This window comes from Haliaeetus albicilla, chromosome 1 (assembly GCF_947461875.1).
Source record: "Haliaeetus albicilla chromosome 1, bHalAlb1.1, whole genome shotgun sequence".
Lineage (NCBI taxonomy): Eukaryota > Metazoa > Chordata > Aves > Accipitriformes > Accipitridae > Haliaeetus > Haliaeetus albicilla.
The window spans coordinates 28,845,681-28,863,528 of NC_091483.1; the positions used below are offsets into that span (position 1 = coordinate 28,845,681).

The 17,848-nt window shown below is 37.8% G+C and overlaps 1 protein-coding gene across 4 annotated transcripts in view; it reads left to right on the forward strand.

Annotated features, from left to right (window-relative positions):
* MANBA (mannosidase beta) overlaps positions 1-17,848 on the forward strand; it is a 50,718-nt gene that overhangs the window by 26,875 nt on the left and 5,995 nt on the right. For 3 of the 4 annotated variants that reach the window (XM_069783672.1, XM_069783699.1, XM_009915291.2), the window contains exons 9-15: positions 168-285; positions 3,149-3,235; positions 3,809-3,976; positions 6,595-6,813; positions 8,075-8,239; positions 10,014-10,158; positions 16,070-16,212. In XM_069783672.1, coding sequence (XP_069639773.1) covers positions 168-285; positions 3,149-3,235; positions 3,809-3,976; positions 6,595-6,813; positions 8,075-8,239; positions 10,014-10,158; positions 16,070-16,212 — 1,045 coding nt within the window. The remainder of the gene's footprint in view (positions 1-167; positions 286-3,148; positions 3,236-3,808; positions 3,977-6,594; positions 6,814-8,074; positions 8,240-10,013; positions 10,159-16,069; positions 16,213-17,848) is intronic. The other variant, XM_069783681.1, reaches the window with a different exon arrangement.

Sequence of the window (17,848 nt, forward strand, 5' to 3'; positions counted from 1 at the left end):
TAGAAGGTAACAAAATAGTCTGGTTTCTATCAGAGTTATAAGGCTTAGATTGCCTGCTAATGATGAATGTTGGGTGTGGGGGTGTTGGGGATTTTTTTGTATAACCTTAGAAACTCCTAAGTGATACAGTTTCACAAAACTTGTATAAATCTTTTTGTGTTTGACAGATTATGGCTACTCTTGAAGTCTGCAGCAGATGCTAACATGAATGCTCTTCGGGTTTGGGGAGGAGGAGTATATGAACAAGATGAATTTTACAATATTTGCGATGAAATAGGAATAATGGTAAAAAAAATAAACACAGAACATTTATTTAAAAACTGACAAGAACTTCTAAATAAAAATCCACTCTAAATGAACAAAATAAGAGAATTGATACATAAGTTCTAGCCATCTTTCCAAAGGATGTGGTAGAGTACCAACCTGAGAAGTCAGATCAACCTGATTTTTTTTTTAAATTTGTTTTTAATTTGAATGGTTCCTGATTACTGAGGCTGTCTGTTGAAACTGGAAGTGATATTTTGGAGACTTTATATTAGAACCCCAGCTTGTATTTTCTCTTTTAACCAAGGCTACAGCCCTGTTTCTGACTCATCCCTACTTCCCTTCCCAGCCCAGAATCTCCCCTTCATCTCCCCTTCCTTTTCTCCCCACCATCTTTCCCATCCCTCCCTCCCTTACATTTCCCCAAATCAGAGGAACAGGACTGTGGCTTTAACTTTCTGTCTTCTAGCTCTTTTCAGATCAAAACTCTCATCTTTATATACTGTACCTCTCTCCCAGTTCTACATTTCCTGCTCTCTTGGGAAAGAATGAGAGAAGAAATGAATGGCTGAGGGACTGGTACTAGTGATGTCACTTAATGCAGGAAGATGATGTTTACACTGTAATGTTGAGCATGATAGAAGAACTTTTGTGGACTGTAGGCATCAACAGGGACTTGCAACACTCAAATAGTTGTGAAACAAATAGTGCATGGGAGGGGAGTTATTCACAAGATCAAATAATATTTTTTCCAAAGCAGCCAGACTGTGGGGCCCTGTAGCTGTGTTTAGCGTTTACTCATGCGAGAATAGCCCTGCTGAAGAATATGAGTGCTTGAGTATATGCCCCAGATTGGGAGCAGAGGCCTTGCAATCTGACCTCAATGAGGATTTAAAGGGTGCTGTATTTGAGTTTTGAGCTTTTGGCCACCTCCGAGTTACCAAAACACCAAAGAAGGTAGTCATGCTTTTCTCTGCTGTGGAAATTAATTTTATTTCTTTTAAAAGTATTTTCTCCTTCATAGCAATAGCTGAAAAGGTTTGGGTTTTTTTTGGTTCAAACTTTTTAAACAAAACTATTTCACTTGGCCTGAAGCCAAGCATGAAAGGCCTTATCCAAAGGGCCATTTTGAACAAGCTACAATTGAGTATAAACGTAGCTGTAAGGGGAACATCTGCTGCAAACACTGATAATCCTAGATGAGTACCTTTGATTATATGAGCTTGGAGGCACATGTTAATAAGTTTTGATGAAATAGTGACTAGATGAGCGAAGGCCAAGTTGCATCTGGTATGAAAATCCCAAGAAGTGTGTTTGGTCTTACTCTACAGTATAAAAAGCAGGGGGAAAAAATTGATACCTTGCTGCCTTCTGCTGTGTGAGCTTGAAAAAAATAAAATGTTACATCTATTTTAGTCATCTGAATGAGTGCCCTGATTTTCAGGGCTTCTGAGCACTTACAGTTCTTTCATTTTTGATACTAGGCACCTAAGTAGGCCACTTAGATCTGTGCCTGTACAGTGGTCAATGCAAGATTTAGATCTTACTTAGCAGCCAAAATAGCAAGTAGATGCAGAAAATCAGACCCTTACTCTGGAGGGGGTGGTGCTGGAGGCTTTTGGTTTTGTTTCTTCTGATGGTCTTGCAAAGGCTTAAAAGTGCATTAGAGTCAAACTGTGCTTAAGGAAAAACAGTGATAGCTCACTGAGGGAAATAGCAAAAGTTTTTTTCAATAGAGAGTTTTGACTCCACACAGTCACTGAAGGATTCTGAGTGATTCTTCAGCAATAGCTTTGCTTTTTTTATACAGTGCTAGGAGTGTAACAGTTATTAATGGATCCATTACCTCCCACTGTCCTGTTCCCTATCTTCAGTTTTCTTAGGGAATGTACAGTGAAAAGAGTAATGGAAAAGCATATTCTCACTGCAAGGAAAATGCAATTGTACGAGGAGCTGGTCTGGCTCTCTCTATTGTTTATGTAGTATGGTGTTCACAAAAGTGTAGTCTCCTACAAACTCCTTTGGGGTAATGTGCTTTTTCAAGAGATCTTTCCATTAACATTTGAGAGAGACTATCAGGAGTCTCAAAGTTACAGCAATTTAAAAACCAGAACAGGTAAAACAAGAAATCTTACCCATCTAATTGGGCTGGCTTCTTTCTTTCCCCTTTTTTGTAATTCTTCAAGGTACAGATGAAGTTCACTGTTGAATTGAAAGGCTTGCTGTTCTCTAGTGGTATCTACTCAAGCTTTCTTTGAAGAGAAAGATCACTGTGTTGTTAGAGGATCGAGTTTGTTTCTGCTCCTCTTACTGCATAAGATTTGCTTTTTTAAGATCAGTTTGCATATTTGGTATGGAAATGTTTTGTTAACAAGTACACTTGAACCTCTGTTAAGTGTGCTCCATAACACATGAGAAGAATTACTGTCTCTTTTTAATAAGTAATGGGGATTTGGTGTTACACCTGCAAAGTAGTAAATACAAAACTGTTCTGTTCAGTTGGAGTTGCCCCACGTTCACATTTGAGCAGTGCATGGGTTCTAATTATTCCATTGAAACTTACTGAACTCCATCTACTGAGCAATATTCCACTCATCAGTGAAGACTCTCAGGATCTGATTCCTAAGGGTAAATATTCTGCAACTCTGATATTGAGGAAAACCACAGTGGAGTATGCACATACTGAACCCCATGGAGGATGTGATTGTTTTGGTGGTACTTTACACAAATAACAAATAGAACATTTAACTTTAATTCTTTTTGAGATAAATTACTTCTGTCTGAACAAAGGATTGTGTATCCCAATAACCATATATTTTTCAAGTATGTAAAATGATTTGCTAACAGATGGGTTTTTTTGTATTTTCTTTCCTTTTCCCTGTAGATTTGGCAGGACTTTATGTTTGCATGTGCGCTATATCCAACTGACCAGAATTATTTAGAATCCGTAAGAGCAGAAGTTTCTCATCAGGTATTTTGTCCCTGTGTTGAAGCTCTATTTCCCATTACCTATTTTTGATTGACTGATTGTATAAGTTAGCTTTCCAAAACCACTTATTTGGAAGTGTTTGTTAGTGTACCTTTATGTAGCAGACACGAAGCGTAACCTTGCTAAATCCCCTTTAACTTACTTGCAGGAGTAGTCAGTCAAGCAGAGGTACATGCCCAAACTGCCCTCTTCTCAAGGATGTTTAAGAGCATTCACTGCGAGTGAGCTCTAACGATTGCAACATGCCTTAGCACAGAATTTACCCTTCACATGTGGCTGAGTAGATAAGGATGGAGGTGCACATGTGCATATGATGGATATGTGTCAGCATATTAAAAGTTTGCCCCTCTGTAAGTGTATATTACAAAAGTTTGAGCCTGGTGGAGAGTTGAGGGAATAGCGAACAGTCCAGATAAGAATAGGAATTGTAGGCTTAGCATATGTAATATGCATGTGTATTTGTAATTCAAGTACTAATAATGTGATTTTTTAAAAATTATTATTTTTAAGAGAAGTAATTTTGCTTGACTTCTGAAACTGTAAGTTGTATTTCAGGTAAGGCGTTTAAAATCCCATCCATCAATTATTCTATGGAGTGGTAACAATGAAAACGAAGCAGCAATTGCAAGCAACTGGTTCTCCATACCTTATGCTGACAGAGAAGTCTATATCAAAGACTACGTGTTGCTTTATGTGAAGAATATCCGAGAAATAGTTCTTACTGTAAGTGATCTCAAGAAACTGTAGGGAGATATGGCTTGGCAAAAGGTTTTAATGTTTGCAATTTGAGCAACTTGGGATTTTTTTTTTTTTTTTTAATCCTTTTGGGAAATGAAAATCAGCACATTATTGGGGAATTGCACTTTCCAAGGTCTTGTAAACAGCTCTCTGAACTCAAGGGTTATCCTCAAAGTAAAACAAACCAAAAAATTACGTACATCTTTAACACTTCATGGTATGTAAAGGAATACCTTAAAATGTCGTGGATCTTGCTTCTTATTTCTAATACCTTCCTATTTTTAATACCTCCACAAATGCCTTCACTTCCAGTGGACCAAAATCAACTTGCCCATTAATTAATCTAGATGATCAGATTTCCTTTATCCTGATTTTGTTGAAGGATACTGCAAGAAGGATTTAACAACCTTTTAATAGCAATTGAAGAAATTCATAAAGATGTGCTCTTCTAGTATTTGATGTAAGTTTTTTGGCTTAAGCAGGTTAAACAAAAGCTATGCTAAACATTGTCCTCATGTAGTCATTATATTGTGTGGTTTTGAAAAACAGACTAATGGTATTTTACAGTATATGAAGGCAAAATAAATATTTTGAGATAAAACTTAAACTGTGAGCATGCAGACCAGAAGCACCTGGAATCCGTGATGAAGTCTGCTGTGGCTTGGCACTACTCATTTTGCACAGCTTCTGTAGTTTTATTTCTCCTCCTAGAAGTATTGCAGTTCTTCATTATTTAATGGAGTCTGTTTTTAACTAACTTTTATGTGTGTATGTAGAGTGAAATTGATGTAAAAGTCCCAAATTCATGTCACATAACTGCATAAGGATTAACAAACAATGTCTGAACCGAATCCCACAGTATTCTAAACTCCCCTTAGCTAAGAGACAAAATGTTGCAAGAGTTTTGTCCAGTTAGAACTTCCTTCTTCAACGAGAGTATGAGTTTTTGTTAACCTAAAAATGCTAGTGGCCTTTTCCTACCCAGTTATCCCTTGCATAGTATGATCTTACTGACTTCAGGGTATGATAATTTTAGTCTAATCTCTGTCCTTTTCATTATGAGATACATTTCATGTTATGAGGCTCGTGACCTGAAGTTCCCTTTGCTAAGACAGACACTCAGTATGTAGGTGACAGCAATATTATTGCTTGTTATTGGAGGCTACAGGCATTGTCAGAGTAGTTATACTCTGAGAATTTAGAATACCTTTCTACTGGAAAAGTTGAGATATGAGGAAACAATAAAAATGAGGCCAGGTTTGAAAGAACCTGCTCAAAAGGATCCTGCTCTTCAGGGCAGTTATGCATTCTAAATGGTAATGGTATCTTACATTCCTGCTTAACATCTTGATTCTAAATTTCTATATTTCAGTTAGTTTTTTTGGAACTGAGTTTTTCGTAAAGGTATGCTCTGGTGTTTCTGTGATTAGCTACGTGAGTTGGATGGCCAGTGCATGTATGGCAGTAAGGTGTTCTGGCTTGATGTTGTTTATAAGTTACAGTTCACTTGTGCAGTGTTGCTGTCCAAGACAGACCCTTTTTTATTTTAAACCCATAGAATAACTATTTTGAGTGCCAGAAGGAACCATACAGTGAAATAATTTCAGGTCTTGTGTAATATAAGCCAGCTGAGGAAACCTGTAACTTCTAGCATTACTGGACTGTATAACTCAAAGACTTCCAAGTTTGAGCTAAAGACTTCAGGGAATCCAGGATATCTTGTAGTAAATAGTAAATTGTTTCAGTTAATTATTAATTACTCATGTCAAAAAAAAAAAGATGGGGGAATGGGACTATTTCTTAAAATGAAGCACATGTTTAAGTGCTTTGCTGTATTGGAGCCAATTGCTGTAAATTGTGACTGGTAACTAACTCAGGCCTCTATCTTACTACAAGTAGGGTGCTAAATGAATTATACCTGCAAAAGGATTCCTTCAGTACTTTGTAGGGTACTGCTAAAAGATTTAGTATACTAAATCTACTGAGGCTATAAATAAAGGCAGCTCTGAATGATTTGAAATGTAACCCTTCTTATAGTCTCATCTATCTTAACATGCAGAGCTGGCCAAAATGATAATAATCTGCAATGCTACCATGCAAGCATTAGTAGCACAATACCTTGGCTTTGTTAGGACTGAATTTAGGTGACTACTTAATAAGAAAGGGGAAAATCATGGCCTTGTTCCTGCAAAAACACTGCAAAAGTAATGATTTTCCATAAAGAAGTCGTAGTACTCAAATTTTAATGTTCCTTGAGTTTATTTTTCACGAGGCACACTTAAAATAGCTTTCATTAAGAATTTAGAAGCATATAAAGATAGAAAATCTCTAGATGTGAGGAGAGAATCCCTTAGAACAGCACAGCAAGCAATATCATGCCCAGCTGTCCTCCAAGAACATAAATAAGAAGTTAATGAAGCAAGTAAAGATGATGTATGTCAGAACACAAAGTGGAATGTTTCTTAGGTGGTGACTCAGAAATTTGGAAAAGCCATGTTCTCCCCACCCCCTTTTTCAAAATGTGGTCTATTTATTCAGATGATAAAAGCCAGTCACTTTGTTGAGGGGGTTGTATTTTGTTTTGTTTTGTTTTTAAATCCCAGGAAGATAAGAGTCGTCCTTTTATTGCATCCAGTCCCACCAATGGCTTGGAGTCAGTTAAAGAAGGTTGGCTCTCCCAGAATCCTTATGATACCCATTATGGTGACACTCACTTTTACGACTACAGCAATGACTGCTGGAACTGGACAGTGTATCCTAAAACGCGTTTTGCTTCAGAATATGGATTTCAATCCTGGCCTTCCTTCAGTACAATCGAAAAGGTAAGGCTGGGCTTCCACACCTTACTGTCCCTTCTGCTCTCATTTAGTGAGAGTCTCTTCCCAATGAACTACAGCATCTGAACTGTAATTGGGATAATACGTTGTTAGGTGGAGTATGGCACAGGTGGGATAGAGGTGTGTGATGCTGTGGAGGAAGAGGATGAAACTGGACTGTTTCCCTCCTCGGTGTTCAATGTATTTACCTTGATGTTACAAGAGGAACCAAGTTTAGATGAGAGACTATTATAAGAGTACTACTAATAGTAATTCTATTTAATATATAGCTTAGTAATTACTGCCTAACATCTGTTTCCTTTTGCTGTGTCTAAGGATATGTGTTCATTTAGAAACAAGAAACATTACAAATGCTGAATTGTGCTAAATTCTAAAATGTATTGATTTTTATCTTTTTTATCAATTTCTTTTACTTAATTTGTTTCTTTATGTACGGCATAAAAGAGGATTTGGTTTTGTCTCCTGTTAAATTTAGATATTGTATATTCTCTTATTTATCTCGTTGTAGCAGAGATATATCATGCTGTTTGTCCATTTGTTCAGAGAGATGAAGATTGTGTTGATACTCATGCATACAACTAAAAGGACTTCAGAATGTTTCTTTCAATTTGCTGGGCAAAGTATATTATCTGGGACATAATCAGTCATTCATCCATATTAATAACAATGAAAATTATTCAATCCAGCCTAAAAAGGAACAAATTTAAATAAAAAGATTTTATAGAGTTTGTAATTGTACAATGAAAGCTTGACAATAATAGCTGTATGAGCTATGCTGCATTGTCGTCCTTTGTTTTCAGAGGCAGGTTTTGAAAATACACACATTATTAGAAATTACAGCCCTACTAACTTCTGTAACTTTTGTGCCTAAATGTCTTTGACTAGAGTACATTCTTCCATCTTAATCTAGGGTGTTTCTGGTTTCCTATGAATGCAAGCAAACCTCTGAGGTCCCTTGGCTAAACTGAACCTTTGGACAACTGCTGTCAATCCAAAAGTTGCTCTTCTAGGTTCAACAGCAATGTCTGTTTTCATTTATTTGTACAAGGAGTATAAACAAATGGTGTTATTGATTAAAAATCCTTGCGTGACTGCATGAGGCACTATAGAAATACACTACCAATTTTAAAGGTTTTGGGTGATGTCAGCAGGCTGTAATGGATGTCCTTTCCTGAATATCCTGTCAGTCATTAAATGCACGTTTTGCCTTTTTGTTCTGATTTCTTAGTTTTGTGGTTTTTAAAAGGTTTCCTCCACTGAGGACTGGTCCTACACAAGCAATTTTTCTCTCCATCGACAACACCATGAAAATGGCAATGATCAGATGCTTCAACAGATTGGTCATCATTTCAAGCTTCCCCAGAGCACAGATCCCATAAAGAAGTTCAAAGATACAATTTACCTCACTCAGGTAACAGTGATGTCTTCAGTATAAGTAGCTGTCAGTATTTGTTCTATTAGATACTGTCAGCGGTTAAAACTGGGCCTGTTCTCTTAGGTAATGTTCAGTTATATAGAAAGTTTCTGCACTGAAGCATTGGAGAGTCCAGTTTAATTTGGGACTAGCTTGTCTCTCATTTATTGGCAAGAGACTCCAATTTTCATCATAGAAGGGCTGGAATGCTTCTTGGGGAATTTCCCAGAAAGTGGCTCAACTGGGAGAAAGTCTGGCTGCTGGCTGCATGTGCTACCTTGGTCTCTGTCCCCAGCTGGGCCCACTCATGAAGCTGGCGGGGGATGCAGGGATGTGTGGGCCTTCCTTGGTCCCTGATTATTCCTAGTGCTACACTGTTACTCCCTGTTCCAGGGTGGGTATGTTTTGCTCTTCATGTGGCCCTTCTAGGATTACTCTTTGATTTTTGGCACAAGAAATACATGAGCTTTTGAAACGAGATTGTTTCTAGAGAATGCAGTTCTCTATCAATGAGATTATTAGTAGCTTTTATTTTGTTATGGACTTAGATACTGATATTGTAGAGAATCTATTTTGGTTTGGATTTTTTTTTTTTTTTCCAAATCAGTAGGTTATATTTTGCTCTTCATCTGTAGTAGTTTACCTCATGCTTGTTTCTGTCTTCATGATTTCTATGTGACTTTTAAGTGATGTTAAGTAACTTTTTAATGCTATTTGGCACGTTTAAAGTGCTGTTAGTTTTTGTTGTGTTCCAAGAATTTCAGAAACACTCTTGATGGGAATAACTGTACTTTCACTAAGTTTTTAATATTTGAGAGCTGCTGTCAGCAAGTTTTATATAAAAGCAAAACAGCTGGAGAACTTTAAGCACTGATGACAAGAGAACAAGGATAGATGCTGCTGCAAAATTGAAAACAGGGGTAAAACTTGTGCAGTGAGGTCCTGACTCAAAAAGCTGTGAGAGTTTCTGGAGGGTTAAGTCTGTCAGGGCATTATTAACAGGTTAAACAATTTGAGAATACTAAAATAAGGATAGCAAAAAGGACAAGGAAAGTAAACTTGGCTCTAGTGGTTAACTAGAAGTGTTATCTTTACCTTTTGAGCTAACCTAAAGAATAACTTTTTCCTTTATTTTGAGACTTTCTTTTAATACCTCCCCAGCCTAGTAATATACTTTGTGAAGACAATAACAGGCTGCTTGGCTTCTATTGAGAACTTGGCCAATGAAAAATTCTGAAAAGTGTTTTTTAAAGACAAGGTGAGGAAGGAGAGAAGAAGTGGGAGTGCAGGTGAAAAAAGGTTGCTCTTTCAGTGCACAATTTTGACTTTATACTTGGAATGTGTGTTATGTTCAGAGCATAGGTATGTGGATACCATGGTAATGTATACTGGAGGTAGTGCAGCATAATGTCATTTTGTAACTGTCGGGATTTTTATTTGCATTAATTTAAAAAAATTATTTAAAATTTCTTTATCTTTCCCTTGTCTTCCATTTGCCTTTCAAAGACCCTGTTGCCCAGTGATCTTCACTGGATGAAAGCAGGAAGTAACCCCTTCAGAGTTTCTGTAAAGATACTGCTTGTAAAGCTGATGGGAGCTGCTAGGAATAGATATCCTTCAAGCAGAGGCCCACTGCACTGCAGGTCTATACTCTTGAAGTCTCAAGTTTAAAGTTATGTGCCATTGCTGTGAAGTTTGTGTTGTGTGTTAATATATACACAAATGCTTTACAATGCACCAAATTTTTTTTTTAATGTGTTTGTTGACCAAGGTGATGCAGGCTCAGTGTATAAAGACAGAAACGGAATTCTATCGTTTTAGTCAAAGTGAAATAATCAAGGGAGAGGGACACACAATGGGAGCTCTGTACTGGCAACTCAATGACATTTGGCAAGCACCTTCGTGGGCTTCCTTGGGTAAGTTTTGTGAATCTGGTAAAAAGCACCAGCTATCAGTCTTGTTTTGTTTTCCTCATCTGGAGGTATCAGAATAAGAAGTATGGCTCTGCTGTCTCTCTTGGGCACCTTTGCAAACTTTGAACATGTTTTTCTCCATCCTTTAGAAATGCTTTCCAGAAAAGTGTTTTTCAGGATCATCCTAATAGTCTGTGAAAGTGGAAGAGAGTGAAGAACAAATCAATTCTTTTTCTATGGAAGTTTTTCTGTTTAAGTTCAGATTTAACAGCCACTAACTCTTATCCTTGTTTTAGCAAGGTTTAGTTTAGAGAATGTAAATTGTATTTCTTAAAAATACATTTTTTTGTTTAAGCAGTATTGTGATTTTTTCCAAGGAAATAATATCATTGAAGCCAGACAAAGCTGCCTATTAGGAAGCAGTGATGGTTAAGATTGAGGGCATAACCTCCTTGTGAGGTAAACTTTCAACTACCCTTGCTTTTCTTATGTAGAGCTGGATCTTCCTGAAACTGTGTGTTTTTCCCAGAAATTTTGCATTTTTTGCAAGTTTAATTCTTTTAAAATTAGAAAGATAAATTCTTTTAAAATTGGAGACTTCTAAGAAATTCTGTTTCCAAAAGGGCCTGTCCTAGAAATCCCTGATTATATTTATTGGCTCAGCTGTACAGATGCATGTGTGTACCCAGCCACCCTGGGTAAGAATGGACAGAGAGGGAGCTAGTGGGATAGGAGGTTAAAAAGGAGCACCAGTGTATAATTATGCTTTCCATAACCCCAACAAATTTGGTTGTTTTTGTTCCCCCCGCCCTCCATGGTAAAATGATCAAAACCTTTCCCTTCAGTAGGCAGTAGTGCACTGTCAAAAAACCTACAGAACTGTGATCTTGTTCTGAGCAGGATGGGATTTAGTATGTAAAGGCTAGGCATCTAGATTTCTTCTGTAGTCAGTTGGGGGAGAGATGGTTATCTCCAGAGTGTGATTCATTGTGTCCTTAGCTGTCTATTAAGTGGGATGAATTATCTTCTCCACGCTGAATTTGATTTTAATAGAACATCATATGACACCTCTCACCCAGCATAGCTTCTGAGAAACCCTTTACAGGAGAAGATGACTAGCTGAGATTTGGTGTCTCACTTAGTGTCAGGTGAGGTGAATCATTCTTTGTGACTAAATTATTCTGCTAATATGCTATTTATGCACGGGATATCTCCTTATATATTATATGTAGGGTTTTTTTTCCTTTTAGAACACAAAAATGTAGTAATCAGACATATAAAGAGAGAAGTCACTTAGGCAGTAAGAAATAGGGGAGGAATGTGTGGTGTGAGGGGAGTGGCTGTGTTTCATGTTCCGAACATTTTGTCTAGAAGTCATTTTGAAATGGGCAAGCTGTTCTATGGCAGCTGTATAGACTTGGGTAGATTCTTTTTCAATTTTAGTTAATTCTCACATATTCTGTGTTTGAAAATCTTTTTTTAAGAATTTAATGTGTGAAGAAGTATGAGTGAACTAGAAAAAGCTAAGAGTTAGTGTGAAGTTCTTGATCTGTCCTCAGAACAAAATGTCATTTGGCCTTGCTTTAAAAAAACTTAGCCCACCCCATCATCCCCCTCTTTCTCTGGGAGATGTTTGCCCCTCTCCCTTTTTCTTTTTGTTCTTTTTTTTTTTTTTCCCCTTTATTCATCCAAGCAAAGTAACTGCAACCAACAAAGGGAAACAAACCAGTAGAAGAGACAGGCTATTTTATTTAGATGTGAAGGCAGTGGTCCAACTATAATGCTCATCTTTCTGGACTTTCTAGACTTGTATTAGGAAAGGAAATATCCCAGTGTTCATTTTCATGATTTTAACAATGGCTGATGCTCTTAAGCTTTAAATGCCTCAAGAGAAAAAGACACTTCGAAAAATGTCTCTTTGTAAAGACAGGTGTATTGATAGACGAAGTGACCATAAATGCCTTTTTAAGTACAGAGCTGATGTCATTGTAGAAAATGTATCAAATACTTGAATTATTCATGTGTTGTTGAAGTTAGTTTACAGAAAAGAAGCTCAGCAGAGATACAGCTGTCCCTTTGTTTTGTTCTGTTCCCTCAGTGGAATGAGGAAAGGTTTAATATTCATTTAATTAGGCAGTGTGGTAGAGGGATTTTTGAAATGCTAATGGGTGAAATTATGCAAAACTTCAGAGAAATTAGTTTTATTTGCACTTCAGAAACACATTTCTGCATCTTGTTAGGTGGCACAGTAGTATCACCAATGAGTGCTTCTTATTTAAATCTGTTATTTCACAGAGAGCCATGGAGGGGCTTACATAGTTTCCCATACAAAGCGGAAGTGTTTCTTCATGAGGTGGGGAGGGAAGAAGGTAACAAATGTTTCTCCTTTAAGAAGTTTGCTTGGAATTGAATGAAAACGCAGCACAGCACTCCTGTCATAGTACTTCTGCCTTCAGTTTCAAACTAAACAGCTTTTACCACAACTGGGTTTTGACTGATAGCACCTAGCTGTGGGGCCGGTTGTGCCATGTTGAATGCTTTAGCATCTATGCAGTGTGTTTTGGTGAAGAGCACTGCGATACACATAGCGATTTACCTCACTTCCACACAAGTGTCACCTTGAGGTACCCAACTCAGTTGTCATGAGATTCCCTTGAACAGATAACTGGCTTTTATTGCAGGTTCAATGTTTAGAGTCCCTGGTGAGCTGAAACTACAGGCTATTATGGAGAATAATAGAACTGAATTCATGAGACTGAGGTGAGGAAAGAACTAGCAGCATGTTTCTCAGGTTGCATTTAATGGTGTGAAGTGATTAATTTAAAATCCATTCCAGGGAGAACTGTTTGTTCTCTACTCCTGCTATCAGTATAGAAAGCTTCAGGGAAGAGTCAGAAAAAAGGGTACTAGGGTCTCATTACAAACCTAATTTTAGTTTCCTGTTCTGAAGTTTGATACCACAGAGAGTGCAGACCCCATGTTATTATCAGGAAAAAATTGGGGAACTTGGATTTCTTTAAGAATTTGTTTAAATGTGGGGGGAGGAGGAGAAAAGCACCCCAGGGCTGTTTTAAATAACTTTTGGCTGTTGCCTTTGGGCGTACGTGTCTGTAACAGGAAAGTTTAAGCACTGAGATTTCTCACAATAGCTACGTGATCTCCAGATTTCTTACCTCCATTTTGCGGGCAGGGGTAGTATTTTATATGCAACTTGCCTATTTTTGAATCAAGAAATGTGACTCTGGTCTTAAGGAAATCAAGACAACAGATGAGCTGAAGAATGTGACTTTTTTTAATCAGTGAGCTTCAGTTTTCTGTGTTGTCTGAAGTTACTTTGACAATTGTATTATCAAGATCCTGTTGCTGGAAAAGTTATCTTTGGAAGACCCTTTCTGTGTGAAACTGCTCCAGTAGTTGAGCTTTGGTTCTTCAAAATGGCTCTCGGTTTTTTTGGAAGGGAAATGTCAACCTTAAAAAGCTAATTGAGGTAAGCAGACTAGTGGTGTTTTCAAACATCCCAAAACAATAGCTGTAGTAGTTGAACCCTAGAATGAATTTTGAAATGGTACAAACTTTTATGTGTGTGGCTTGTTTGCTTTTGTTTGTTGGTTGGGTTTTTTGTTTGTTTGTTTTTCTCGTGGAAGTCTAATGCCAAGTTTAGTCTGAGTTGTTTTCTCCACTGTACAGGTTTCTTGAGGACCTCTGTATCTGCTGCCTAGGTAGCAAACCTTCTGTCTTTCCCTCCAGTAACCACTGCAAGGTGGTTACATAATCCAGTTGGAAGTCAAGGCACAGCAGAAATTGAGGGTTGGGCCCATTTGAAAAGAAGTGGCATTTTATATTACACTAAGTAACAGAAACTGCTCTACTTCAATTGGATTATTCATTTTCACATTTAAGACAGTTGAAGCCTAGATTTTCACCATGTAAACTAAGCTGAGGAAAAAAATCAAGTCAGCAGGCATTGAAACTTCAGCCCATGCTGGGTAACTTGTCTGAGCTTGTGGTGGCCTCTGTCTGCGGCCGGCAGTGAGCAGCACCTATTGCACTGACAATTGAAATTCCTGAGAGTCTTGTGGAAGTCCTGAGGGCTTCAGAGAGTTCAGCCCCTCCGAAAGCCTGAGGTTAGACACAGGGCCCATTTCTCATACAAGGCCCATTGCTTTTATTTTTTTAGATCAGATGCTGCCCCACAGTTTACTCTGTTTCATATAATCCATCCTCAATCCAAATCTCTCATCTTCTCAAGTTTCATGGCCCTGAAAAGTAATTTGTTAGCACTCCCTGTTTTTGGCAGAATTGTCTTTCAGACCACCACCATTTTCTGCCAAGAATTGTCCTTGGAATGCAAGAACGTGGCTTCATTTGCATACTAAACGGCACCAATATGCTGAGTATGTTCATCAGTTTATCAACAGTCTGTTCTGAAGAAACTCAGCCACCTCTTCTGAAGTTTTCTTTCAGACTTCATCTCTTCAGTTTGCTTCAGTGCTATTAGCTTGAATGTCAGTGGTGGTTTGTTGGCAAGCTTGATCTCATAGCACAGTTGAATCTTGTATGGGTTTTCCAGGCAGATAGGAGCTTGTCTTGTCTGTTCTTCAGGCTAGCTGGTTGTGAGCTTGCTGCAAACAAGGTGATGTGCAAGGTGCCGAGTGGCAGCTAATGCACATTGCTCTCCACAAAGTTCATTCATGTCTATGTGGAGTGCAGGCAGAGCATGTTCAGGTCTGCCTGTGAAAGCCACAAACACACCCTTTAAAGACTACATCACTCTGGATGAAGTCCTTAATTATGAAATATTTGAAAGTGCTAAGAGCTTTGTACAAGCACCAAAACACAGAGAGGTAACTAGTTACAACAAAACGGTATTACTTCAATTATTTTTCAACATCCCTGATCTTTAAACCTGTTGTATAAAACAATGAGCCAGAAACAAGAATGAAACCGGTATCTAACTTTTCTTTCCTTATGAGATGATGCAGCTGACTTGCTACTTCTTTTTAGTGCTGTTTCAATGACTAGATAATGGTTGAGCAAAGACAGAGTTAAAATGCTGACAGTGTGTGCTAGATGGAAAATTAATAGAAGAAGAAATGGAGGCATCTTCTCTTTGGTTGTGTGGCAGTGTTGCATCTGGCAAAATTGCATTTTCTGGAGAGGAAACAATGTTTGATAGCTTTTCCAGTTTGTTAATGGCAGACTATCAAAGTATTAAAAGTAATAACCCACAGCTTTCCATCAAATAGGCAAAGCAAACTGTTTGGCATGTCTACATCATGTGTCTGCTAAATCCCATACAGTAAGTGTTGTCTCTAGATTTTGGCAAATTCATTTTGCCTAACTCAGAGCTGTCTTTGGTTTGAGAACTTGGTTTTTTTGTTTTCATTGTTATTGATGTTCCTCTAAGGAAGAACTGAAAGAGGAGGACTGAAAAAAGGGGAAGACAACACTTTGTATAAGCACCAAAAGTCAGACTCTACTGTGTCTTTATAGTGGTGGTAGTTTGTGGCAATACCACCAACACCCATGTGTTTGTCTGGATTTTCAACAACATAGATGCTCCAGCTACTTAATATGTAGTACGCCGTGCCAGTTTTTTTTAATGTCACTTGTGTTTAAGGCTTTTTTTTAATGGAACAAAAGCATAGCAATGATAGGACCAACACTTAAAAAATGTGACCTTTTGGTGAAGCTTAAAAAAAACCTTGAAAGACCATCAGATCCCTTCCAGAGCAAAGCCTTGGCTGGAAGAAAACAAGATTAACTTCAGTTATTCTCTGCACCTGATAGAGGTGAAAAAGGGTGGAGGGGGATATTATATTGCCTTAGCAAGACCAGAAAGCACAGGAAGGGATTGTATGCCAAGGCAATCTTGGATTCAGTCTGAATCTTTCTCCCTTTTAACCCTTTTCAGAATATGGTGGCAAGTGGAAACTGCTCCACTATTTTGCCCAGAACTTCTTTGCACCACTGCTGCCTGTGGCCTATGAAGATAAAGATGTGTTGTACATTTACGGTGTCTCAGATCTTCAAGCAGAGCACAAGCTGACTTTGAGGGTAAGTGACACCTCTTTCACCACCCTTGTGTCCCTCCCACAAAAATGTGAGGAGCTGAATGAGCACATCTTTGTATAGATAAGTTTCAGTAACTCCATGCTCAAACACAATGAGGTGCAATTCTTCTCTTTAATCTTCTTAGGGGCAACACTATCCTTTATTATAGTGGTGCGTACTGCTTCACAGAACAAGAAATTAATTGCCTTGCTTATAGCCTGTAGGTATGGGCCTGAAATTAACTATTCTGTTATAATCTTAAAGGGATTAATGGTTAAATAGAACAAAGTGTGAAAAATGGTACCTCAGTACTTAACAAAACTGTCCCCTGGGTGTTAGAACTAGATTAATTGACTAAGTGGGGGAAAAAAAGGATTGTACCATTAGTTGCCAGTACTCAAACTACTCTGCTTTGGGAAAAAGAACTAGATTATTTTCTGAAATATCAACAGAACATCTAGGTGTACTTTAATTGCAAGGTCACCTATGCAATGTCACCGTTTTACAATTGATGCCTTAAGTGTTTTCTGATAATGCTGTCAAAACTGTTAGGATTTCTTAGGCAGTATTTGGGCTGCTGAGTTGCCCTGTAGAACACAGTCTTGCTTTTCAATTTGTTATGTTTTGTTGCTGTTAATCATATGGCAACCAGATCCCAAATGAATTTAGGGGCCTTTTGCACTATGAGATACAATTCCTGACGTAAAGGGCGTCCCATGTGAGAAGGCTGGAAAAATAGACCTGGAGACCTGGAATGACTCAGTAGTAATTTTGGAACTCATAGTATGAGTATGTCAATTCCTAATTCACTGCTCTGTTTGGCAGGCTGCTATGAATTTTCAGATTTATAAGGTTACTTATATACAGTAATATATAGTATAGAAAACAATTGCAATTTTTGGATAGTCAGTTCTTAGAGTAGGACTGCACGTAATGAAATTGATTATTTCTGGTCTGAGTTATTGTAACGGGCTTAAATTCAGATTTTCTGATAACGTCAGAGAAGCATTGGCAGTAAGGTAGTTCTGGTGAATATTATATTTTGCACTTCAAGAAAATTTGGAACTTTAAAACTTTTGAAAGGAGTTAAGATCTATTTCTGACTGTAGAGCCCTGTTAAGATCAAAAATAACCTAAATTGTATGAAGAGATAGAATGCTGTAATTCTCATTGAGTGCCTATCTTCCAAATTACGCTTTTTTTAAAAAAAACAAACTTAAGGATGCATTCATAATGCATGTGTGATCTCTGGGAATGTATATTTTACTGTATTAATATAACTTCCATAATCCCTTTTAAGGTGATGCAGCTTGCTTCTGTTTAATGGTGATTGTGCAGAAGCGCTAGATTACCCAGTTGGGTTACGTCTGATAACACTGAGCAATCTCAAGAAAATCCTTTGTTTGACATTTTCCTCTTCTCCCTGATTGAAAAAAAAAAAAGAGTCAACAAATTAGTCAGTCACTTAAAATTCCATTTACCAGCACTCCCTTGGCAGAAATTGGCAACCCCCTCCTTTCAAGGAGCCTGGAGAAAACAAAAACCCTTGCAGATCAAGAACGACAACAGATCCAGACTTCTTGTTAGGTTTATATAATCTAATTATTATGCCATATCCATTGTTTAAATCTTTGTGGAG